General features: G+C 44.0%; 1 protein-coding gene across 1 annotated transcript in view; it reads left to right on the top strand.

The window, feature by feature from the left end:
- Positions 1-12,784: 12,784 nt before the first annotated feature.
- NCOA6 (nuclear receptor coactivator 6) overlaps positions 12,785-27,167 on the top strand; it is a 30,832-nt gene continuing 16,449 nt past the window's right edge. Inside the window, exons 1-7 of the mRNA XM_056845555.1 lie at positions 12,785-13,064; positions 14,706-14,861; positions 16,443-16,565; positions 17,329-17,457; positions 18,472-19,287; positions 21,584-21,730; positions 22,393-23,509. Coding sequence (XP_056701533.1) covers positions 12,830-13,064; positions 14,706-14,861; positions 16,443-16,565; positions 17,329-17,457; positions 18,472-19,287; positions 21,584-21,730; positions 22,393-23,509 — 2,723 coding nt within the window. The 5' untranslated portion in view covers positions 12,785-12,829. The remainder of the gene's footprint in view (positions 13,065-14,705; positions 14,862-16,442; positions 16,566-17,328; positions 17,458-18,471; positions 19,288-21,583; positions 21,731-22,392; positions 23,510-27,167) is intronic.

Raw genomic sequence — 27,167 nt, 5'->3', positions numbered from 1 at the left:
TTAACCTCTACTGCCCCAGCACCACCGGCTCTACCCGCTGTATACCGAGACTTTGAAGATGTCTTCGACCTTAAGGAATGTGATGCCTTACCCCCCCACCGGGCCTCAGACTGTGCGATTGAAGTGGTAAAGGACTGCACATTAACCAAGAGTAAGATTTACCCTATGAGCGCTTCCGAGCGCACTGTCCTCCGGGACTTTTTGGACAAAAACCTCGCCAGAGGGTTCATTCGCCCTTCGAATGCCCCAAACTCGGCCCCCGCGTTTTTCGTCCGGAAAAAAGAGGGCGACCTTCGCCTGTGCATTGACTTCAGAAAGCTCAATGCGGTTACCCAGACCAATGCCTATCCTATCCCATTAATATCCGATATTTTGGGACAATTACAGGAAGGCCGTGTGTTCTCTAAATTAGACTTGGTGGAAGCTTACTACCGAGTCCGTATCCGCGAAGGGGATGAGCACCTCACTGCCTTCTCTAGCTGTTTCGGAATGTATGAATTCCTTGTGATGCCGTTCGGATTAAAAGGGGCTCCGGGGGTCTTCATGCAACTCATCAATGAAATCCTACATGACCTTCTATATCGTGGGGTGGTGGTCTACTTAGATGATATTCTCATTTATTCGAAAACTATGGACGAGCATGTGGCTCTGGTCAGGGAAGTTCTGCAACGCCTGCGTAACCATCAACTTTTCGCAAAACTAGCTAAGTGCGAATTTCACCAAAGCAAACTCACGTTTTTGGGATACATCATCTCCCACCAAGGTCTTCGCATGGACCCCGCCAAAGTCCAAGCCGTCCTCGATTGGACTCCCCCCACCAACCGGAAGCAAGTCCAGCAGTTTCTGGGATTTGCAAACTTCTATCGAGGATTCATCCCTAACTTCGCCCAGGTGGCTCTACCCATTACGGACCTACTGAAAACTAAGGGAAAAATAAGCTCGGCTGCCTTGCCCTCCGCGAAAATCCTATGGACTGAGCAATGCCAAGCCGCCTTTCTAGCCCTCAAACGCCTCTTCACTTCGGAGCCGGTGCTACAGCACCCAGACCCAAATCAAATGTTCATTGTGCAAGTCGATGCTTCCGATGTAGCCATGGGAGGGGCTCTCCTCCAACAAGGACCGGATGGTCTTCTTCACCCTTGCGCTTACTTTTCAAAAAAATTTGCGCACGCTCAATTAAACTGGCCCATCTGGGAGAAAGAGGCCTCAGCAGTTCATCATGCACTGACTCTATGGCGACAATTCTTGGAGGGGTCTAAAGTCCCCTTTGAGGTTTGGACCGATCACAAAAATCTAGCTGCCCTCACGGGGTCCCATAAGCTATCGGCGAAACAACAACGGTGGGCGGAGTTCTTTGCGCAGTTCCGTTTCACCCTGAAGCACGTCCCTGGGAAACAGAACGTTCTTGCGGATGCCCTCTCCCGTTTACCACAATATCCGGTAAAACTCGAAAGACCCACCAACTCTCTGTTCACCCCTATGCAACGTGGGGCTCTACCTATGCTGGCTGTACAAACTCGATCCCAGCATCAACACACCTTACCCAACGTACAAGCTCCGCCAGCTCAACCGGCTGCCCAGCCGCCACCACAACAAACCGGAGTTCCCGCCCTTCCTACCCCTCCGACCGCCCAGCCGCCTGCAGTCTGCGCGCCGCCGCACGTAAGCACTAGCCCCATAACTGTTTCTAAGATCTCCATGGCCGACGGGGGGGCCCCCTCCAAAATCCCCATTTCCGAGTCCTTTTTAACTGTCCTTCGGGATCAGTGCCTTTTAGAACGTTCCGCTCATACCCTACCTCCTGGTGTTTTGGAACAAGGAGGATCCTGGTACAAGGACTCGAAATTATATGTCCCCAAGGCTCTCCGAAAGGACGTTTTACATTTAGCCCATGGAGCCAAAACAGCTGGGCACTTTGGGTTCCTGAAAACCCTTCACTTATTGCGCAGACAGTTCTGGTGGGGGGGAATGCGTTCCGACATTGACTCCTTCATCCGCAGCTGTCCCGTTTGTGCCGCTGCGAAACGATCGCAGGGCAAACCCCCGGGACTGCTACAACCTCTTGAAACGCCCAGCAAACCTTGGGAAGTGATTGCTATGGACTTCATGACTGATCTCCCTCTCAGTGGGGGTAAAACTGTATTGTGGGTTGTTACTGATTTGTTTTCTAAGCAAATACATTTGATTCCATGCGCAGGAATCCCCTCTGCTCAGAAACTGGCCCGCCTCTTCGTGACGCATATCTTTCGTTTACATTCGTTTCCGCGTAAGATAATTTGTGACCGCGGCAGTGGTTTCGTTTCTAAGTTTTGGAAAGCTTTCCTCAAGTTGGTGGGAGTGGAACAAGGGTTGTCTAGTGCATACCATCCTCAAACTGATGGTCAAACTGAACGTGTCAATGCTGTACTTGAATGTTATTTACGCTGTTATGTTAATTACCACCAGGATAACTGGGTAGAACTGTTACCTTTAGCAGAATATGCCTACAATAATGCCATGCATCAATCCACAGGTTTTAGCCCATTTTTTGCTGTGTATGGACAAGATTTCAGTCCCATCGCTCCTACAGATGATATAGAGGGGGAGGGGAACCCCGACATTGCCTCCTGGGCACACGCCCTCCGTACCACTTGGCCCTGGCTCGTTAGCAACCTCGACCGAGCCAAACGTAAATACAAAGCACAAGCTGACAAACATCGCTCCCCCGGGGGTGATCTGCAAGTGGGTACTTTGGTTTACCTTTCCACCAAAAATCTCCGTTCCACCCAACCGTGCCATAAGCTCAGTGCCAAATACATTGGCCCTTTCCCCATCACCCGGGTCATAAACCCTGTCACGGTGGAACTGGCTCTCCCCAAGTCCTTGAGGCGTGTGCATCCTGTTTTCCACATTAGCCTCCTCAAACCCCATGTTGCTTCTCCACGATGGCATCCGGACCCACCTCCTGCGCAACCCATCATGGTGGGGGGGGAGGAACACTTCGAAGTCTCCAAAATCCTTGACTCCCGTGTTCACCATGGCAACCTGCAATATTTGGTCCGTTGGAAACATTTCCCCCCTGCCTATGACGAATGGGTACGTGCACGGGATGTCTCCGCCCCCGACCTCGTCGACGCCTTTCACATTGCTTACCCAGATCGGCCAGCCCCCTTGCGAACTGGGAGGGGGCCTTGAAGGGAGCAGAATGTCAGGCTGCTATCTCGGTTTCGTTATTGCCTCTGTCTCTGCGTTGTATTGTCTGCCCCCCAAGGTCGCATACCTAGGCCTGGGAACCCAGCTCCTGAGAAACTGTATTCAGCCTGTACGTGTAATCTCCCGCCTTCCCTGCCTTATAATATCTCCCAGCTAGTGAGCCTCTCATAGCTGTCATTTTATTCGTTTGCACTGTATGCCTAATTGACCAGTAAAAGCCATCTGTTTGGACTCTATATGACTTTGTGGTGATTTCTGGTTCTGTGGGCCAAGGGCTGACAAATGGTAAACCATGTAATACAGTACAATTATAATAAACAGAAACCAAGCATTAGTTGTAATACACGAAACCACAACAGTACAATGATGGTACACTGGCTAATTTCGCGTTTCGATGTCTCTTCTTCAAACTGTGACCTTGTGATTCTACAACAAACAAGAATATAACAAGTACCGCTATAACACAATACAAACATGTTGCTAATTATCAGCCAGGTGACATATCAGCCAAATTGAAGAAATTATCCTATATGAACTATAAATCTGTAATAAATTTATATTACTAATTAGTATATACTAATTAGTAAGCTAACGCACATATCTACGCATAAAAGGAAAATCTCTCAAACTCAGTTTAAAAACTCATAGTGTAAGTCAGTGAAACCACAAATTCAGATTAGCATATGCAGTCTATAAGGCAATAAGAGTGAAGTGAAAGGAAAAGACTATATGCATGTGGGGGTGTCCATCCTTAAAGAGATCAAGAAGTAACTGAGGAAAATGTCTCATAAATATGAATAAAACTTAAATACGTGAGCCCATTTTATATGAAAGGAGAAAAATCCAAACAGTCATTGAGAACTATGAAGAGACAATGAATTTAGAGTAAAAATCCAGTGAGCCTCCCTCTCTGGCAGTAATTTTAATATTTTGTGAAATTGATACGGTCTGGGTAGTGTCCTGCCAATAACCAAACACTTAAAATCACTTGGTAGATGGTGCTTTTCCATAAAATGAGCTACTAAAGTTGGTTGAACATTGCAATTACTAATTTTACTGCAGTGTTCAGAGAGTCTGTGTCAAGAAATGTGTGGTGGCGCCCACATTATAGAAGATTGCAGGGGGAAATGAGAATGTAAACAACATTTGATAATGAACAATTAGAAAAATGGTTCAAAGTAAAAGCCCTTTTAGTAAAAGGATGAATGAAAACTGTGGTTTGAATAACCTGTGTGAAACAGGTGCATCCATGACATTTGTATTTTTTGGCTAAGCATTTGAAAATTTTAAGCTGTTTAATTTTGCATCTTTTGTAATAACTGTACTGAATGGTTTTGAATTAGCTGCAGATTGTTATATAAATGTCTTGCAACCTCTGGTGACGTGTACCTTTTTTCCTTCAGTTATATAATGTATCCGAAATTCCTTGATCTCTATAATGTTTCTTAACTGTAAAGTTTAGATTTGAGGCATTGGAGATTATAATCTCATATAGTTCTTTTTTCCAGTTTTTCATGTGAGTTTGGGGCTTTAATTTTACACTGTACACATGAGTAGACCAATCACATGAGTAATCATTTGCAGATGCAAGCCAACTGGTAGACGTTCAAGTCAGTTTTGAGGATATCAGTTTGGAGCCATCTGTCAGCAGTGAGCAATTGCAGTATATAATACTGGTTTTATTAAATAGATATAGTGTTTCATATTTACAAAATTGAAATGCTCAGAATAAAATTGTATATAATTATGTCATAATTGTCACCTCTAGCTTGAATCTTAAGCATGATTTCATTTACATCCTTCCTTTTCTGTCTGTTAATTTTGAGCTTGAATCAGAATAATGGATTATAATACACAGTTCTGTCTGTAAACAAGGTCTGTCAGCTCTAAACTATAGAATACAAGAATAAAGCTTGGCCTTCGGTTCTTGTTTTGAGACTTGGTATCTGTCATTTCTGCATGTCACAATTGAGGATTGTCATGTTACCATTTTTTCAGTCCATTGCTTGACAGAGTTATTCCCTTCTAAGTCGTTAGGTTTAGAATGGTGTAATTCTGTTTTTGACTGTAAATTCTCCGCCCCTAAAACCTATCACTAACCATCTGCATCATGCAGTCAGCACACTAAGCCAGAAATAATGCCGGAAGCAAAATTGGAATTGAGATTCTGCTTTTCTCCTAAAACCATACCCAAGAAAGTGTCTAAGCTTATCCTCTGTCAAGTTGCGATGTTATCTCTCTGAATTCAGCCTTTAGGACAGGGATGGGGAACCTCAGGCCCCCGGGCTGTAAACGACTCACAAGGACATTTTCAGTGGCCCCCGGGAGCTCCAGGGCCCTGCCATTGAAACGCGGCCCAGCACGACCCTCCCCGAAACTGTTCTGGAAGCTGCAGCGTGCTGCAGCGCCCTTTAAACCTCCTCTCCTGCCTGTCAGCTGTTGGGCGGGGAGAGGGAGGGGGAAGAGGAAGAAGCCAACAGCGTGCGTGCGTGCGAGGTAGGAAGCCTTCAGCCCTGCTGGCCCGCGTGGGCGTGCGCATGTGGGGGGGAGGCGGTGTGTTGGCGCTCTTCCCTGCTGCCCCCCTCGAAGGCCTCCACCAGCAGCAGCACCGAGCCCAGCCTGGGGAACAACAGCAGCGGCAGCCTGGGACTGGACTTTTGGGAGCCGCCTAAGGGGGCTGAGGAGGAGGAGGGCGGCAAGGAGGAGCTGCTGCTGGAGTGTGGAGGAGGAGGCCTGGCCTCATTGCTGCTGGCCTCCCAGCTGCCGCTGCTGCTGTCGTCCCCCGGGTTGGGCTCAGTGCTGCTGCCGCTGGTGCAGGCCTTCGAGGGGGGTGGCAGGGAAGAGCGCCAACACACCGCCTTCCCCCCCCCCCCACGTGCACGCGCGTCAGCAGGGTTGAAGGCTTCCTTCTTCCCCGGCACACACACGGCTGGCTTCTTCCTCTTCCCCCCTCTCTCTCCCCACCCAACAGCTGAAATGTCTTAAATAAACATGAATCAGTAAAGTCTTCTGGCAGATATCTAGTTCTCAGCTTACTAAATGGAAGCAATTCAGGCTACAATCCTACAAACACTTTCCTGGGAGTAAGCCACACTGAATAAAATTGCAGTTTTAAGTAGACTTTTTTAGGATTGTACTCTCAGCCCAGCTTAACAATTATTTCTCTTCTGCAACTTTACATTCTGTACTTGGGGATCATCCTGCTATACATAGCCTAAGGATTAGTTTGGTGTTGCATCTTAAATTCCTGAATTCCAGCTGTGCATAAAGTGTATGTATGGTGCTCTCTTGACTGAAGAAAACTTTTAAAATATGTTGAACACTGCACTATTATCAAGCTATCAATATCGAGTAAAGGTTTTGACTTCACTTATATTTGGAGTTGTTTTGGTAGAATTGAGAAGGTGATTAATTTTAACTGGATATATTTACAGATTCATTTGGGGCTTCTGATTTATCCTGAAAGAGTTTAGAGGATCAGACTCCTGCAATCTGCTTTAGCAGACCTGCAACCTGAATACTATTATGGATCGAATTTTCACAGTCAGCTTAACTGGTCATGCATCTTCTGATACAGGATCTCCTGGTAGGCTGTCTTTTTTATTGGTGCGAATAATCATTGTGCTTTTCTGTATACTTCTCAGTTTTGCATAGTAACGTTACAAACCACGCCTTTTAACCCTGTGTTCGTAATGTTTTTCTTTCCTCTTTTTATGTAACATAAATCTTACTGATTTAGGATTCACTTCACTGCCTCTGGTGAAATAGGCTCCTCCATGAAAGGATAGATTACAATTATTTTTAAGGTGCCATATGATAGTAAGTTTGTTACTTCAGGGACTAAACTAAACATTACTGTTTTTAAACAGTTGGGTCCGGGTGTTCCCCACAGTCACACAGCAGCTGCCGGGAATGGCTTCTAAAAAAAAGGAGAGCCCAAATGGGCATAGAAGGGCACCACGGGGGGAAGGGCTCCTACCTCCCCCCAGTTGCTTTCTTATGCAATAACAATAGTAACCCCCCCAGCATGGTGTTCGCATGGAAAAGCAGCTCGAGGGGAGGCAGGAACCCCCCCATGGTGCTGTTCTGAGCTCCCCCGTTTTAAGAAGCTGTCCCCCACAGCTGGTGTGTGGCTGCGGAGGACACATGTTGGATCCGGGGAACACAGGCCCAACTTTTTGCTAAAAGTAACAGTTTGGCCTTGAGAGGGAACTCTGTCATTATCTCTGCTTTGAATGTCACTTGTATTTTATTTTCAGTGCACACTCCAGAATGCACACCCTACAAGGATGTCACTCCTCTCTCTTCCAAAAGAAAAAATGGGGAATGACTTTGCTTTAAAAAAAAAAAAAAAAAAGACAGGAAGAATGATGAAACTTTTGAGAACATCTGCCACAATATTCAGTGGCTGCAGAACTTTTTGAAATCCTATTCACTAAATTAAGGGTTTTCCCCCAGTGGTCACTTTCTCTTAGCTTTCGCTGAAGGAGACTAACATTCCTGTCTGCTATGAATTCTTGCTTCCTAGCAATCAAATTGCATCTGACACTGCTGTGGAATGGCTGTTCGTCCCTCTGCAAGTGCAGTTACAGCAGTGGCACTAGTGTTGGAAGCACCTAGTAGATGGTAGCCTGAAAACACTGCCAAACTCATCAGTTCCCTTGCTTCTTAAAGTAACGGACTTGCCTTGAGAGTGGGCTGTGGCTCAGAGTTAAGGAATCTGTTTTACATGCAGATGGTCATAGGTTCAATTCTCCGCATCACCACTTAAAAGGATCAGGTAAATAAAACAGGAGTCCACATACTTTAAAAAAAATGTATTCCAGCATAAACTTTTGTAAGTCAGATGCTTGAAGTATACATCGAGAAAACTGATTAATTTATATTAAAAGTAAGGGTGTGCCCCAATTTTCTTTTCAGGATTTTTGGTATTCGAGTTTAATAAACCCAGAAATTTTAGAAAAATATTTTCCCAAATATTTCCTAGCCAGACCCTCGTCAGTTTAACTTTGGCACAGCTGGAGTTCTGCTGCTGTAGCAAAGCAGAGTGCAGGTAAGTGAGGAAGGGGGGAAGTTAAAAAAATGGCGGCGGAGCCATAGCAGCCACGAATAATTCCGAATAAGTTTGGCATTATTTAGGACCTGCTTTTTCGGCTCCCCTTTATTGCCACTATTTTTCCTGGTATTAAAAAGGCATCTTTCTGAAAAAGTATCTTTCGGGGGAGGGGGTGTTTAAGTTTGGCATATTGATATGCATACCCCTAATTAAAAGGATGCAAACAACAGAAAGATGGGAAAAGATGTTGTTTTTTAAAAGGCCAGTTTAAAGCAAGATCAATGAAAAGAGGGATCAGTGTACTCAGAATAGGTGAGGGTCACTCCCAACTGTTGATAGACAGGCAAAATAGGATTAGCATAAAACACAAAAAGCAGATCAAATTAGAAAGTTACAGAAGTGTCACTGCACTAAGTCCCATCTGTAAAGGATGAGATATATAAGATATTAGCACCTGTCATGAGTGAGAAATCCAAAAGTCCTGAGACCCTCTGGGGCTGGGGAAGGATGGTGTTAATCTTCTTGATGAATTCTAGTTCAGCAATCTGCTTTGGATTCTCACTTCAAAATTCTTTTGTAGAAGAATGATGACTTTTAGGTGAGAAATAGAATGCCTTGGAAGTTTCAAATGTTTACTCTCTAGTCTCTAAATGTTGTGATTTTTAATATCAGATTTGTGGCATGATAGACCTGTTTGGCCAATATGTAGAGTAGAAAGGCATTTTTGTGCGCTTGTGTATTCAATTACAAACAGTTGAAAAGTGGAGGAGAAACAGTTTTAGGTAAGTACCTTGGGAAGGCCAGCGGGGTATGGGACTTGGACTCGTGATGCCTGTAACATGCTGGATGTTGGTTGGGGTTCCATCCCCCTCCAAGATGAGACTTGCAGGCATTGGTTGAATATCCAAGCTTTAATGCCCGTCCAGCCTGATACACTCTGTGACAAGGATGTCCACTTCTCACAGAGTTCCTGCATTCTGCTGCTGGGATAGTTAATGCACTCTCTACTGCCTCTGTACGCACGGGTTATTCTCCCTCTCAATCTAGGGTTTCCCAACTCCGCAGGGCTGCCCACTTGAATAATATTCTGGTCTAAGGACCAGGAATGCCCACCTTATTCAGGACTCTGCCTCCCTGACCTTAGCCCTAAGGGTATCTTATCCCCATCACTACTGCCACATGCCTCAGCCACCCTTGCCCAGCCATCAGGACCTCTGGCCAAACTCAGCCCACTGGTCACTGACCACCACCCTCTTTGTCCCTCTAGCCCCCTTGCTAATGAACCCCTCTTCTTAGGTGTCCTCAACCCTTCAGGATCTCTCTCTCTGTGTGTGCTGAGCTGTGCCATCCTGCTACCTTTACTAGCTGCTGTGATACAGGTAGAGCAGGGGTATCAAACATAAGGCCCGGGGGCCGGATCCGGCCCTTTGGGGGCTGTTCTCTGGCCCGCAGAGCTGAGGCAGCCCCCTCCTCTTCCCCCCTCTCCCCCCCTCGCTGGAGCGTAGAAGCTGCGCCAATCGGAACACAGACTGGAGCCATTTTCAGGCTTGGGAGCGTGCAAGCCTCAGAGCGGGTTGCTTCATCCCAGCCAAGCCGCCGTCTCTGCACCGGCTCTGGGAGCATGCAGCGCTTGGTGCAGACCGGGCTAGGTGCAAGCATGCGCACAGCAGAGGAACAGCTGGGGAAGGAGGGTGCGTCGCACTGGGAACCACGCTTGGCTCGAAAGGGAGGCTGGCATGCGCAGGGGAGGTGGGAACGGGGTGCAAAGTACCGTGTAGAGGCGCTAGGAGGGAGAGGGGCACCTGCTGATCTTCAGTGCACACACACGGCCGCAGCTTTTGGGCAGCTTCGATCTTCTCGGTGCAGAGTGGGGCATTCGCTTCTTCTGGCTTCTGAGCCATGCCTTGCCCTGGTCTCCGTGCTTCACAGTATCCCCGAATTGTGCCTTCTCCACTCCCCCTCTTTTTAATTAAGGGATCGTTTTTGCTTTCTCGGCGGCAGCCCCATTTCGTTCTCTTTGCTCTGCGCCTCCCCCCATATCACTTCCCTTCAGAAGCCTGAAAGACGAGGTGCCTGGGTCGTGGCAGAAGCCCCAGCCGCCCAGCCAGCCACCAAAGTTTCTGCTGCAGCAAATCCACTGCAGGCTCCAAGTGTCCTGCCTTTCTGGCGTTTCTTTTTCCCATGCTGCTCCGGGGACCTCCATCCTGCTGCTTGTTGCAGTTCAGCCCGAGAGGGATTTCGTTGTGCTCACAGAGGAGGGAGAAAGAGACAGCCTTCACCCGATTCTTCTTTGCACCCCCCCCCCACGATTTTCATTTGTAGTTTTTGCCTGGTAGATCTTGCTTTTCATATAGTTAGCTTAAATACAATAATATATGGAGGAGCAGTAATGGGTGCCATTGACACTCAACAAACACATTACTTTCCTTTTATTCTTTTAATTCAAACAGTTCACCTGCTCTTCATTTTCAAAGATGGGAAACAACAAATCTAATGGTCAGATGACTGTTTTTACATTCTGTTTCAGAGGTCTTGTGTGGTCAACTATTTTTTATGGCTGAACTTTGAGTGTTGATATGTTCCCTTTTCTTTCTTTGGCTGCAATTTGTTAGATTTTGGTGAGATGCACTAAAACGAATGACAGGATTGCCCATTAGAAACAATAGGAGAGTCTGCACAGCCCACTGAAGATAATGGGAGCCAGGATTGCCCATTGACTTGCATGGGCTCCACTGAAACACATTACAGCACAAAAAGAGTTGCAAAGAAAATATGGAATGGATTTTCCATTAAGCTCTCTAGGCCAAGATAAATTACTCGGGGACTGGAATGACAGCCCCCAGAGTGGAATGAGAGCCCTTGGGACTAGCTGAAGCATTCTGGGACTAGTAGAAGCATTCTGGGACTAGCACGACAGCCCCTGAGAGTAGCAGAAGTGTTCTGGGACTGGAATAGCAGCCCCCAGAGTGGAATGAGAGCCCCTGGGACTAGCAGAAGCATTCTGGACTGGAATGACAGCCCCTAGAGTGAAATGAGAGCCCCTGGGACTAGCAGAAGCATTCTGGACTGGAATGACAGCCCCTAGAATGGAATGACAGCCCCTGGGACTAGCAGAAGCATTCTGGACTGGAATGACAGCCCCAAGAGTGAAATGAGAGCCCCTGGGACTAGCAGAAGCGTTCTGGGACTGAAATAGCAGCCCCCAGAGTGGAATGAGAGCCCCTGGGACTAGCAGAAGCATTCTGGACTGGAATGACAGCCCCTAGAGTGGAATGAGAGCCCCTGGGACTAGCAGAAGCATTCTGGACTAGCAGAAGCATTCAGGACTGGAATGACAGCCCCAAGAGTGGAATGAGAGCTCCTGGAACTAGCAGAAGCATTCTGGACTGGAATGACAGCCCCTTAGAGTAGCAGAAGTGTTCTGGGACTGGAATGACAGCCCCAAGAGTGGAATGAGACCCTTGGGACAAGCATAAATAAAGTCCTCATAAAAATCAGAAAAATATATAATCAGTAAAAGGATAGATCAGTTAGCCAAAACAGCTGAAAACCAAGCAGAGAGCAACTCCCAGACATGTTTCAGATACCAGTTGTTTGATGGAGTAGGACTTCTTTTTCTTTTGTGTCTGAGGCTAGCAATGATGTGTCAGAGAGGACTTCTCTTGAGTAGTGTCTCCATAGTTTGGGTGCCACTGCAGAGATGTACCTGGTCAAAATTGCTACAGCACAGACTTTGACTCCAGATTTTGATGCAGTGGTTCAGAGCAAGAGGTGTCAGTTATCAAAGAATGATAATTAAAGAAAAATACTGTAAGAGTGTTATTGCTGTAAGCTTGTTTGTATTTTAAGTAAAATATATGTTATTTATTTATTTATTTGATTTGGTACACATGGCCTGGCCCGACCAAGTGACATTTATGTCATATCCGGCCCTCCTTACAAATGAGTTCGACACCCCTGAGGTAGAGGTTTGTACCATAATACATGTAATGGTGCTTTCCATCCCTGACCTATTTGGTTTGTACCATAATACATGTAATGTAGACAGTTCCACGTAAAGGAAGCAGTGTTTTCCAGCCCTGACCTATTTGCCTCTGAAAAAGCTTTAGTTACATGTGTATTGGTTCTGCACTGGCACTATGCTTGATTACCCTTTGGCTATTACACCAGGCAGGGTTGGCAGCTATACTCTAAGCAACAGTAGGTTCATGTTTGGCTCCCAAGACTGCAGGGAAAGGTGTGCCTTGCATTAATATTTTCCTGTCTCCTGATCCTGTGCTGTATTATAACTTGGGCAAAATCCTTCGACAGTAACTTTAAATTTAAATTGAGTCTTTCATATCATTTAGTCAGTGCAGCTAAATAAGATCTAAAGTATATTGAAGCAGGTTTGTACATACGAGATACATGAATAGAAGTACCCCTGTCTAAACCTATTAACAATAAAATATAAGCAGTAGAAACAATAGTCTGTGCTTGCCTAGATGCCTCTTCATATGTGTATTAAACAATTTATTTCTGAACTTTTTTTTATAGGTTCTTAATACCTGAGTAGCTTCCACTGCAGCAAATCATATAACCATGGTTTGGGGTGACATACCTAGCTTAAAAGATAACTACTCCTCATTGTGCTCTTCAACTATGGAAAACATGGAAGTGGATATTGACTCTGGACTGGAGGAAGATGAGATAAATCATGACGGCCTTTCTGAAGATTCTACCATCTTTTTAGCTTTTAAAGGGAATATAGATGATGATGACTTCAAACAGAAATTGGGCATCATATTGCATGACGTGCCTGGCCTTTTACTCATGGGTACTTTACTGTCTTGTATCTTTTAACTTGAAAATGTAACACATTGTTTAAAAATTAAGTTACTCTAGAATTGTCCATATTGTTTTAGGTAACACTTTTGATATGGCTATCATAAGCAGCAGGCATAGGTGATTGGATCTTACGCCTTATTCTGCAAGAATGAGATTTCCACTGATCCCACCTTCCCATTTCAGGTCCCCCATGCTGACCCCGAGTGTCCATTGGCCCTCAGGAGAAGGATTTTGGGAATTCTCAGCAGGCTTCAGGGGAAAGTGGGAAAGCTCTGCATAGGGTGCAACTCACGTTCTTTAATCACCTTCTGATTATATTACTGTTCTTTCAACATTTTATCATTCATCTATTTATTAAATTTTCAAGTGGGGTTGTGGGCAGGCCATTGAACTTCTCCTTATTTATGGCTATTAAATTATGCCATGGTTCCTATTTCCAGTGAGCAGAGAATAAATCCTGGGAGTTGAGTTACCTTGGGGAGACTGAAGCCATTTGTTTCTTGCCTTGGAAAAAACTCATTATGGCAGCCTCTGAGAATTTTGTGCACTGAATAGATAAAGTGATCTGGTTGTACTTTAGCTGTCCAAGTGAAAGAAATAAATGCCCCTCTTCAAGTGAAGGAAATTATTTGGGTTTTCCTACTGAGGTATTCTATCCTTGTATACTGAAATATTCTGTGCTAGGTTAGTATCCCTAAATATTATTAACAGTGTTATGCAACCTGTCCTATGATACTTTAACTTGCTTTTCCAGCAATATTCTGCTAAATTTTTGTTTTGCCATGGTTTATACTACCCAGTGTTGGAGAACATGCTTATAATAATTAAATTGTTCGGTAAGCTCCAGTTCTACATTGGTCAAAACTGATGTTATTATTCACTATAAACACTCTCTCCATTCAGAATCTTTACTTTCGCTAAAAGGTTTGATGGTCCAGGTTACAAGGCTATGTTGAACCATTTCCATTTTACTGTGAGTGATCACTAAATACTTGGAAATAAGTAGAACATGTAATATATCAAGTTTCTAATTTTATGGGTATATTTGATATTTAGTATTTATTTATTTATTAACACGTGTATCCCACCTTTCCTCTTGGTTCAAGGCAACTTGATACTTGGTTTAGATTTAATCAGGGAAGGTATATTGTAGGTCTGGTTCAGACATTATGTTTGGCTGATTTCTTCATTTATGGATGTTGTTTGTCCATGTGTGCTAGCTCATGAATCCCAGCTGTGGCAGTTTCTATGATCTTGAATGTTCCAGAATGTGTCTTCAAGATAGCATAAGTTCACTGTGCTGAGATCTGATGCCTTCTTGTTCGTGCAGATAGGCAGCTTTTCTGACTGAAGAACATCTGAAATTGATTTGTCAGCTGTCCCATGTGCACAGATATATACTTAAGTGATTAATTGAAAGGTCTTTATGTGAGGTAGCCCAGAGTTACTGCCTTCATTGTAATATACTGAGTTCTTCTTGTAGGTACTCTTGTTGATTTAAGAAGATTGATTATTGATAGGAAGCAGTGAATACAAGTATGAGATCCTTGCTAATCCTTACTTTATACCAAAGTAAGTAGCTTTGCTATTTGCTGATTTTTCTTATGTTTTTTTCCTCCTCTTAATTAAGATTCTAACAAGTTAAAATTGAGGAAGGTGGAACCCTGGAACAGCGTCCGTGTTACATTCAATATTCCTCGTGAAGCAGCTGAACGACTACGAATGTTGGCTCAAAATAACAATCAACAACTTAGAGATCTGGGGATTCTCTCGGTTCAAATTGAAGGTAGTTAAAGTTACTTTGTGGGCTTTGTAGGATAGTTAAGAAATACATTTGAGATAATTAGTTTTTTCATTCATTTGGTTAAAGGAACGATAACATCAGATAATGGTATAGTTCATGAGCATTTTAATTTTGTGATTTGGTGGTAGGCTATACTACTCTTGCCACAGGTCTTTGTGATGATTTTGCCTGTTCTGTTCCTGCCCCAAGTTGTATTGTTAGTTACTGCGTATCATGTCAGTCCTAGGTGTAACTTTATTTCGTTTATCATCCACCTTTCTCATTGAGCTAATGGTGCATTATGAGATAGTGGACTAGCATAATACATCCAATGAACAATGCAGTATTGGGGGAGGGAGTTGCTAATTTATTTCACGGACAAGTAAAGCTACATTTATTTAGGGGACAGGCTGTGTTCAGTGGCACAGTATTTGCTTTGCATGTAGAAGGTCCTTGGTATTCCAGTTGAAGATCCTTGGTATTCCAGTTGAAGATCAAGTAGTAGGTAATATGAAAGTCTTCTGTCCAAGATCCTGGATAACTGATGCCCCTTAGACCAGACAATACTGGCCTTCATAGACCCTTGTGAGGAGGGGGGAAATTGCATGAGAGCCCATTCACATAGTGGCAGACCATTGCTTTGGCCTTGCATCTGAACTTAACCAGTGAGCATCCCATGTGCCTGCTCCACATTGTTGGTAGTTGCCAAAAGAAAGTAGTGCTGCATGTGGCTAATATTCACACAGTGACTTGAATCCCATGGATTTCCATTGTCAAAACAGATTTCCATCTGTGCAACATGACTTTCTTGTCTCCCCTCCCTCCCCCCAAAAAATACTGTTCCTTGGAGGCAGGAGATTCCCAGGAATAGTTTTGGGAAGTTTGATGGTTGCAGTGAGAGGGGAGATGAGTGAAAATTGCCCTCTGCCCTAAAAAAATCCCCTCTGGGATCCAAGCCATTGAATGGTGCTAAATAGTATGACTAAAGACAAGGATGGGAAATGTGCTACAGAAATGCTGCTGCCAGTGTCAAGTGCAGTGTGGACGCCAGGCCTGTGAATTTTCTCTATTACTATTTATCTCTGTGTTGGAGGCTGCCAGAGTCCTAGTACTGGCATGTCAACAATTCTGCTTAAATTTTACCTGCTAATTATTTTCTTCTGCTTCATGAGATGAAACTTTATTTTGAAAAAAGAAGTACCTTGCTCCGGAGATTTCGTGTACATTTGATTTCTTTAGGAGTGCATGTACACACAGAATCCTTCCTTCTACAGAATGAATGAAGAAACATTTGCTGGCAGGGAAGCTCTGACTGCATATCAGACTCTGCACCCATAACAATCTGATGGATGGCATAAAAGTTCTTTTAAAAATAGTTTGAGCTTTCAAATGATACCTTAGTTTTGAGCTCTCAAATGATACCTTAGTTCTGAGCTCTCAAATGATACCTTACTGGAGACCAAGCAATGTACAAGCTTCATATTGTCCTAATAGTTCAATTAATATCAGCAAAATGGTATTTTTAAATATATACTAGTTGGACTAAGCCATTATGTTCTGCTTCTCATTTTGACACGATCACAGGTGAAGGTGCTATCAATTTAGCATTAGCTCAAAACAGAGGGCAAGAGGTGAGGATTAATGGGCCTGTTGGACCAGGCAATTCAGTCCGAATGGAGACAGGATTTCCCATGCAAAGTAGCCAAGGCAAGTACAATTTTTTAAAAATTAGCTATGATACTTTATGAAAAATGTTACAATTTTTTCCATTGATTTTTCTTGAAATAAATCTCTTTTGAGAGAGATGAGTGAGAACACTGCTGTTTGTTTTTGTGGGTTTTTTAATTGTTAGTTTTTAACCATTATGATTGGAAGGTGCCTCAGGAGCCTGTGGGATATATAAATTTTTAAATATACGATAAAGTAATATTTTTTTTTGCCTGCAAAAAGAGTAAAAGGAGAGAAAGATAGCCAGAAGGCACTATATAATGCCTTGGTATACGGAGCATTCTAGAAAGAGAGTCCCAAGGGCATCATATTTTGTATTGTTGCATTGGTAAAATTATATTGGATCTGTTACTTGGAACTGGCATAAGCAGCCGCAAGCAACTGCGGTTCCATGTGTCAGCCTCTGTCTCAGGGAACACAGGAGTGTGTGGAAGGAGACTAGCCACTCCAGGGAGCCTTTAAGTGTCGCCTCCCAGGGCAGCCTGATAAGCCCTGAAATTTCTGACTGTTTCTAGGGACCCCGTGAGGCGATCCAGCAAACCCAAGAACTAATATGTTCCTGCAGCCATTCTTCCTCCTTCTAGTCCAGATACATTTTTTCCCTGGATCCAGAGCGTAGATTGGAATTTCTAAGTTTCAGTGCAGGATTGAAGTTTTTCACATCTGTACAGTGCTGTGCTTTGATATTGGAGTAGGACTAACTGCATCCTCAAGACAGTGAAAAATATTATTACATTTCTAGGGTTAATAAGAATAAATAATCCTGCAGCGGTCATGATGCAGCAGAGTGGAAATGTGCCTTCATCTATGATGACAAGTTCAGCTAACACTGAGCTGCAACCCAGGACTCTTCGGCCGGCCTCTCAGTCAGGTACCCAAACATAAATGAGGCTAACACTAAATGCAGTTGTCTTCTACTTGCATAAGTATATCTAGAGATGTGTATTTCTGTTCCGCCCCCCCCCCCTGTTGTACATGTTAACCTGGGAATACAATCTAAAGCAGGGGTGTCAAACATAAGGCCTTGGGGCCAAGTCCGGCCCCTTGAGAGCTTTTATCGGCCCTTGAGACAGGTGAGGCAGCCACCTCCCCATCCCTATCTGGGCTGGCAAGCCCGTTGTGGGCTCCCCAGCTGGGACAGTCCCCCCCCCCACTCCTGAGGAAAGGACTGTTAAAAAGAAGAAAATATTATAAGAGTGTTATTATTTGTATTTTAATTTAAAAAAAATAAAAAAATAGTATTATAAATAGGCTTTGCCTGTGCCTTCTATAAAGTTTGTATCTCCGGTAACTGGCATTAAATTTTATGGTACACATGGCCCGGCCCAACCAAGTGACATTTATGTCATATCCGGCCCTCGTAACAAATGAGTTCGACACCCCTGATCTAAAGTACTGAACGATACTGCTTTTTTTGAATAGAAAGAGCCTCTAGTTTTTGAAATATTCCTCTTGCAGGTTCCACATTAATTGATAAAAATGAGTGAATGGCACTTTAATTAATTTACTGTGGAATAAACACATTCATCAGATCAATGAAATGTTATCCTCAGCACTCAGCTATAAATATAAATGAATGTATAGAAAAAGACATTGAAAATGCTGGGGCCAAAAAACCTGAATGGAAGTGATGCCGCCTATGACATTGGTGTCAAAGTTCAACTGTATAGTCACTATGCACAGTAGCAGTTATTGGCAGTAATGTAATGTTTCTAGCTTTGGTGGTGTTCATCGCTTTCCTAATGTGAAGTCTGGTGAAGATCTGTTGAAGAATGTTATGAGTGAATATTCTGGTTCTCATCAAAGCTCACATTTTCAGAGATCCTTATTGGCTGTACTTTGACCACCTGCAGCTTGTCATTATTTCTACATTTTGTTTTAATAGATGCTGTGGACCCACTGTTATCAGGACTGACTATCCAACAGCAGAATCATCCGTCCGGATCGGTAATGCCTCAGCTTCATTCTGTGCAGTCAATTCCTGTTAACAGGCAAATAAGCCCAGCCAACTTCCAACAGATGCAGCCGCAGCAACAACTGCAGCCACGCCCCCCTCAGCAGCACCAGCAACCACAACAGGGTCTTCGCCCTTCATTTACAACCCCAGGTCAGGTTCCAATTCCTCCTGCTTGGAACCAGGTGCCTTCTGGAACAGTTCAACCTACTCCATCCCAAGGGACAATGGGCACACTGACAGTTAACCAGGGGTGGAAAAAGGCTCCCTTGCCTGGACAAATGCAGCAGCAACTCCAAGCAAGACCGTCTTTAGCAACAGTACAAACACCTTCCCACCCTCCACCTCCGTACCCTTTTGGAAGCCAACAAGCTTCCCAGGCACACACAAACTTTCCTCAGATGAGCAACTCTGGCCAATTTACTGCTCCTCAGATGAAGAACCTTCAGGGAGGACCCTCACGGGTCCCTACACCCCTACAGCAACCCCACCTGACCAGCAAGTCTCCTGCCTCTTCCCCCTCCTCCTTTCAGCAGGGATCTCCGGCATCCTCCCCAACAGTTAACCAAGCACAGCAGCAGATGGGACCAAGGCCTCCCCAGAGTAATGCCCTCTCCCAAGGGTTTCAACAGCCTGTAAATTCTCCTGGCCGTAATCCTATGGTACCGCAGGGAACCGTGCCTCCTAACTTCATGGTCATGCAACAGCAAAACCAGGGTCCACAGGGTTTACATCCTGGGTTAGGAGGTAAGTCATTCTTTAACTAAAATATGTATTTGCCTAGTCTGTTTAGCAAACTGATGAGTTATTCCACATCCACTGAGCTAATTACATAACTTAATACGTGAGAATTCACTGCTAAAGCATTGCACTATGGGATAATGTATATGTGGAAGTTTTTTGGACAAGACGTTTATATGTTCTGCTATTCCTGTGTATAGGAACCCCGTGGTGCAGAGTGGTAAGCTGCAGTATTGCAGTCCAAAGCTCTGCTCATGACCTGAGTTCGATCCCGATGGAAGTTGGTTTCAGGTAGCCGGCTCAAGGTTGACTCAGCCTTCCATCCTTCCGAGGTCGGTAAAATGAGTCCCCAGCTTGCTGGGGGTAAAGGGAAGATGACTGGGGAAGGCACTGGCAAACCACCCCGTAAACAAAGTCTCCCTAGGAAATGTGAGGATGTGACATCACCCCATGGGTCAGGAATGACCCGGTGCTTGCACAGGGGACCTTTACCTTATTCCTGTATAATCAAAGAGTTGCAGTCGAGTCTTATCACCTGGTACCTTTGGAGAAAGTAAAGTGAGAAAGTAAAGGATGCCTTTCCCCCACGTGGTTGCCACGAGGGGGAAAGAGTAAAGCTAATTCTGCATCCATATATGTTTTTTAAATAAAGTTTCATTTACATGGGAGACCTCAGTTTTGTAGGAGGCCAAGAAAACTTTGAGTTAACCATGTGTTTGCCTCAGCTCAGTTACAGGTACCCAACTGAAATAAGTTGTGGTGTGAGAATTAGGGGTTCTGATAATGGAATCCAGTTGAAGCCAATACTAGAGTCTCCATAAGTCTATGTACAGTGGATTTTATTTGGTGTGTATGAGTGAGAGAAGTAGAAGATGGGGGTTGACCAATCCCAGAACACCAAGACGCCTAGAAATTTCATTATGATGTTTAGTATTTTCAGCAGTCATTTTATTGTAGCATCTCTCAACAGCAAAGGATGGCTGAATTGATTCTGTAACCAGATGTTTCTATACTGGCCCCAATATCAATTAAATAGAGATTCTTAAAGCAATAATGGAATTATGAAAAATTGGGAAGAAGTAAAGCTAGGGCTAAAGGTTACCATTTCATCATGGTGAAGACAACTAAGGTTACCATCATATTTGTTGATATGCTAGAGCACTTTTGTAATTGCTTTAGTAAAATTATGAGAAATGAAGAGCTTAGGAGTAGGTTTTGTAGTAGCAGTAATTCGAAAACCTGGTAATTAAAATCCAAAACGCTGAAGACTGAAAAATGAGTCTGGCACCTAAATTTTTTTGCACTGGCCCCTGTAGTTAAAGAAAATTTGTCAAGGCCTGCTGACAAGGTAATCTGGATGTGGCAGGAACTAGGAGGAAGGAGTGGGTTTCCCTTGCTGAGCCCTTACTCTCAGCAAGGGAAACCCACTCCTTCCTCCTAGTTCCTGCCACATCCAGATTACCTTGTCAGCAGGCCTTGACAAATTTTCTTTAACTACAGGAGCCAGCGCAAAAAAAAATTAGGTGCCAGACTCATTTTCTAAGTGTATATCCTCTTTCCTCCCCCTCCTCATTTGCGATCTCTTCCCTCTGTTTACTTCTCATAGTTAGGACTCCCCCCTCCTTTCTGCTAGTGGTGAAAGTATTGATATTAGTGAAACAGTTTCAAGCAAACTGAGTCAGGTTGCAGCATCATTACCCTTTAAGCAACTGTTAGTGGCTAGACCAGGGGTGTCAAACATAAGGCCCTTAGGGCCAGATCCGGCCACTTGAGAGCTCTTATCTGGCCTGCAAGGCAGCCACTGCCCCCCACTCTTGATCTGGGCTGGTGAGGCATGGCCTGGCCCGACCAAGTGACATTTATGTCATATCCGGCCCTCTTAACAATTGAGTTTAACACCCCAGGCCTAGACTTTGTGGGAAGTTGCTGTAACATGGCTTGTCCTGCCAATGCCTCACCACCATTGCATCTTCTCAGTCCTCCCCTTGCTTTTAGCCCACCTAGAAACAAGCTGGTGATGTAGCTTGGAATTGGGGGCTAAGAACAGAAGGACTCAAGACAGAACGAAGGGCGGAAAAGGAGATGGAAGGAATGTGAAAGGAAACAAAGGAAAGCATAGAAAAGGAGGGAGTGTACCCTGTTGATCTGCATTGTGTAGGGCTAGGCTATATATACTCAGTCTTTCCTCACATGGTTTGACTCCTGATTGCGCTGCCCTTCCCTTAGCTTTCCTCTGAGTTTAGATTACAAAACTGTATTTATAGAAACTGCTATCTAATGGACAAAGTCATTTTCTGTCCAGGAATGCCCAAGCGTCTCCCACCTGGCTTTCCTGCAGGACAGACAAATCAGAACTTCATGCAAAGTCAGGTGCCTTCTACAGCACCAGGAACACCTGCAAATAGTGGAACATCTCAACTACAAACAAGTCAAAGTGCACAACACACAGGTCTGTTAATTGTATTCTGATGAATTACTTATCCAGTTGCTGTAAATTAGGAAAGAGATATGAGAGAAGGTTCAGTATTTATAAATGATTGGTGCATTATAAATGTCAAACGGAAGCTGTAAATGAAGTGTGTTTAGCCCAAACAAACTGCTGTGTTAAATAATTTAGGTTTGCATCCAGCCAGTTTTTTTGTTCAATCTCACCCAGTTCTTCTTAAACCCACCCACCCACCCACCCACCCAATCCATCATGGCTTTTGTTCATGCAGGTCTCATGATTCCAAGTACAGCCTTTTGGAAATCAAAGGGGACCCCTCCTTTTTTTGCCAGGGGAAAACCTGGTTGCATCCAGCCCATAGAATCCTTAATCTCAATGGTGAACTTGTTTGAGAGAAAAGGGGAAGAAACTTTTATGGCAGTTGACTTCTATAGTGTTTTTAATGCAAGTTCACTAGGCTGTAACATCTCAAATTTGCATGTTTTGATCATGTGTAATTGACATGGAAATGATGTCAGTTTCAGTCCTTCTGTCATGGGTACTTCCGTAACTATTGGTATTGTGAACATTCAGTATGCTGATTTTTGAAAGTTATTTTAATTTACATGTTGATTGCAGTTCAGTTAATAATATTATTGTTAACTTGAATGGTATGCGTTTTCAAGGTGGTCAAGGAAATGGTCCTTCCCAAAGTCAGATGCAAGTTCAACACGGCCCACCGAATATGATGCAGACCAATTTAATGGGACTTCATGGCAATATAAACAACCAGCAGACAGGCTCAAGTGGAGTTCCACAAGTAAACATGGGCACCATGCCAGGACAGCCTCCACAAGGACCACAGTCTCAGCTCATGGGGATGCACCAACAAATAGTGTCCTCCCAAGGACAGATGGTGAACATTCAGCCTCAGGGATCTCTAAATCCACAAAATCAGATGATACTTTCTCGAGCTCAGCTCATGCCACAGGGCCAGATGATGGTAGCACCTCAAAACCAAAATCTTGGTCCAGTGCAACAGAGGATGACCCCACCCAAACAGATGATTCCCCAGCAAGGACAGCAAATGATGGCTGCGCACAATCAGATGATGGGACCCCAAGGCCAGGTACTGCTGCCCCAAAACTCAATGATGGAGCAGATGATGACCAATCAGATGCAAGGAAATAAACAACCGTTTAACGCTCAGAGCCAGTCTAACGTCATGACGGGGCCAGCTCAGATAATGAGAGGACCAACTCCCAATATGCAAGGAAACATGGTGCAATTCACAGGGCAGATGATGACCCAGCAAGGCCCTGGGAATGGCAATCCTCAGGTTTTGGGGAATCAAGGACAAGTTCTGAGGCCCACAGGCCCTAACCCTCACATGTCTCAGCAACTGGGTGACACTACCACTACAACAGGCAGTGATGTAAACTTGACACAAATGCTACCTGATGTTTCTATGCAGCAAGGAAACATGGTGCCGCCCCACTTGCAAGGGATGCAAGGAAACAGCAATACACCGGGAGGCCATTTTGCTGGACATGGGATGTCTTTCAGCACTCCTTTTGGTGGAGCGCAAAACGGAAATCAGATGTCCTGTGGGCAAAATCCCAGTTTTCCCGTCAACAAAGATGTCACACTAACAAGCCCATTACTAGTAAACTTGCTACAAAGTGATATATCCGCAGGACATTTTGGTGTAAGCAGCAAACCGAACAATCAAAATGCCAATAAACCCAAGAAGAAAAAACCTCCAAGGAAGAAGAAGAATAATCAGCAAGTAGAACAAATTAAGTAGGTTTAAAAACACTTTTGTTTCCTACATGGCTGAACACTATTAGTCATGTGTGAATTGCTCATAGCTTTGCGGTATGGTTATTTTATCCAGAGCCTCCAAATTACAACACAGTAGCAGTTTTGCCACTGGATTCTCCAACCTATGCCAAAGAATTAAAGAAGTTGTTTGGTAAAAATACTTCATTATGTGTATATGTGTTAGTTGTTAAGCTAGAATTCCAAAAGCCGACACTTTCCAGGAGAAAAGCCAGTTAGTAGAGCTGGTGCAGAAGTAATTCGCGAAAGCAGCAACAGCGGAAGGGCATTGAAGAGATGCTTTTCATTGGTCTATTAGCCACAGTGAATGACCAAAGAGTACTTTTAGATTTCTCCCCTCTTAATATGCATCCCCTCTGCTGAGGATTTAAGTGTATAAATGAAGAAGGATCATAGGGATAGGATTAGGAGTGCTTTGGAGGGGCTGCTGGCTGCTTCCACAGTGTCTCCTACATTATAAACGCAACAGCGCCTGAAAACATTATTTACTTCTGGTCCCTCTGTCACCTTTCTGGGTGCACACATGAGTGCCAGCTCTCCTTATTCCTTCAGAAACTATCTGGCCCCATGAAGGTTGTAGTGTCAGTGGTTGAGAGGGCAGAGTCAGAGGCATTGAGTTCCTCTGACTGCTTAGTGATAACTGCAGGAACAATGGTGGGAGAAGCTTCTGTCTTGCCCTGACACTCGGTCAGAGCCAGCATGCTTTTCGTTGCCTTGACTGTGTCTAAGATAATAACTATCACATACAGTTCATGTACTTACATTGACCCCTGTATTTTGCAGCATGTTAGACATGGTCCCTAATCTTGGTTAATAAATTGCAGTGTCCAAATTAGGATACAGCATTCCAATATCAAAAGCAATTCCTAAAAATCATGAGACTGGAATTCAGTGCTCTTATGAGGTGTAATGGGTTAGTTCAGATATGTAGTGGACCTAAACACCTTCTACATGGAGTAAAGCCTAAGAGAGGACCTCAGGATCACACCATCTGCAACTGCATAAAGGAGGCAATTTGTAAGGTTTATACGATACGCCAGATTTCCTTAATTCTCCCCCCCCCCCAAAAAAAAGCAGTCACAAGAAGAATGGAAACTGAGCAAATTGTATATACATTCAGACTTCCTGCCCTTTTGTCCAGTGGTCAGTAGGTCATCGGTTTGATTTATATTTTATTAAACTGTTTCTATTCCTGGGTGCTTTTTCAACACTGTTATGTGTAGAGATTTTTATGGGCCTACTAACCATTGATTTTCTTCAGAATGTTTCACAAGAAATTCTTACTTTCATAAATAAGAATATTTTACATCCCACAACCATTTTCAATCTTGGATCTGTTCTACAGCTCTGGTGTACTTCTGGGTACAGAGGCTGTGAAGGAGAAGACAGTCTGAAACTGACCCCAAAAGTACTGGGCAAGGAAGGAAGGGGTCATAAGTTTGAATCAGCTTCAGTTTACAGAGTTTGTTCTCAATACAAGAAGAGTTGAAGCGATTCTTTGGATTTGCTGGTTATTTGTGTGATGGTAGAAAATATGAAGAGGGAGCCCCGTGGCGCAGAGTGGTAAGCTGCAGTACTGCGGTCCAAGCTCTGCTTATGACCTGAGTTCGATCCCGATGGAAGTTGGTTTCAGGTAGCCGGCTCAAGGTTGACTCAGCCTTCCATCCTTCCGAGGTCGGTAAAATGAGTACCCAGTTTGCTGGGGGTAAAGTGTAAACGACTGGGGAAGGCACTGGCAAACCACCCCGTAAACAAAGTCTGCCTAGTAAACATCGGGATGTGACGTGACCCCATGGGTCAGGAATGACCCGGTGCTTGCACAGGGGACCTTTACCTTTAGAAAATATGAAAGGGGAGAAAAAGGAGCTAAGAAACAAAGTAAAGAGAGGGCCATAAAAAGTGTTAAGTATTCTGAATGTAATACAAAAGTGTGTATACATGGATTTTTTATGACATGGTTAAGAAAATTTTAAAAGGTTAATTCCAAATTTAGAAATAAAGTAAAATTTAAAATATATAGGTATATATACATATAATAATAATAAACAATAATTTAGTGTGGCCTGACTGAAGATCTTAGATCAAATGAATCATCCATTAATGGAAAGGAAGTAACTGATTATTTTCTCACAATCTCATATTAATTTTTGAAATCAGAGCACTGAACCTTTTGCTCCTTGAGGTACTAACATCAAGACATGACCTGGAAGCATTGATCTGGAATGAGATTGTACAGGTGCAGCAAAAAAGAACATTTCTGCTGGTTTCTGATACTTTTTGTCTAACCCTTGCCCCCCAGTGTTTTTTAAGGGATCAGTATTTTGTTTAGCTACAGGAATAGCTAAATTGAGAATGGTGAGAGAGAAAATAAGGGAAGATACTGAGAGTTAATGTGGAAGAAGGATGCTCAGGTGTATGATAATACATGACTGGAAGCCAAACTACATGATACATTGCTTCATTTGCCTACATTTGTGTTCCTGTGTTCTCCACAGCAACTGTGGGAAACTGCTTAAAAAAAAATCCAAACAGGTTCAGAACAGTGCTGGGGTGTGTAGAGTTCCTCCTACTCCCCCTCCAGCAGTTTTCTTGCATGAAAACCACGTTGGGGGAGTTATTTTGCTGCTTTGGATGCTCCACGTGAAGTATCTGCACACACGAAAGCAAAATTGGTTTAAATAACTCCCCTTCCATGGGGTTTTTGTGTGAGAAAACTGCTAGGGGAGAGTCAGGAGCTCTTCCACTTGCACCATTCTGAGCCTGTTTAGGTTCTTTTTAAAAAAAAAAAAAAGAATCCGTTCCCCACAGCTATTGTGTGGCTGTGGGGAACACGGGAAAGCAAGTGAAGAAACATACTGTGTAGTTAGGCTCTTAGGGTACAGGTGTGTGTACCTATTGATTTTAGTAGCAAATATTGGAAGAATAACTTGCAGCTAGTGGTGACATTCAGACATCCTGTCCCACCTTGGTTTGTTCATTACAGGCACAAACACTGGGTTGGATCCAGACTAAATTGTCTATCAGTGTAATGGACCTTTCCTGCCTCCTCCTTCCCATTTCAGGCTACTCTTTCAAGAAAGCTCTGCTCTTGGGGGATAGAAGACCCTGAGGAATGGCATGAGGGGGTCTGCAAGCAGGAAAGGGAAATCAGTGGAAATTGTCAATTTACTCTGGATCTGACATGCTACTTCTGCTTGTGTTCTCTCCCAGCTCCTCCCCTTGTGCAGTAGGTACAGTACTGAGGGTTTGGTTTCCAGTTTCTTGGGACTCAGACATCACAGCAAGTTTGAGCTTTAAGGCTTTCCCACTGAGGGAGCCTTCAGTTGTGCTCCGTGGCTCTTTGATCTACTTTATTTATAGCCCACCTTTCTTACAAAGACTTGAGGTGGGTGGAGCACAAGAGAACTTTATGTTTGTGCCTGTCATGGACAGACACAGGTTTGCTATGAGATCACCCTGGCCCTATTGCTTTGGATTTCTTCCACACAAAAGGTAATACTGCCATAAGATACTTGCCTTACCTTGCCCTAGTCTAATAGGCCTTTTAGATAATATTGGTTCTTGTAGGTTATCCGGGCTGTGTAACCGTGGTCTTGGAATTTTCTTTCCTGACGTTTCG

Source organism: Euleptes europaea, chromosome 2 (assembly GCF_029931775.1).
Source record: "Euleptes europaea isolate rEulEur1 chromosome 2, rEulEur1.hap1, whole genome shotgun sequence".
NCBI lineage: Eukaryota > Metazoa > Chordata > Lepidosauria > Squamata > Sphaerodactylidae > Euleptes > Euleptes europaea.
This window is presented reverse-complemented; position numbering and strand designations above follow the sequence as displayed.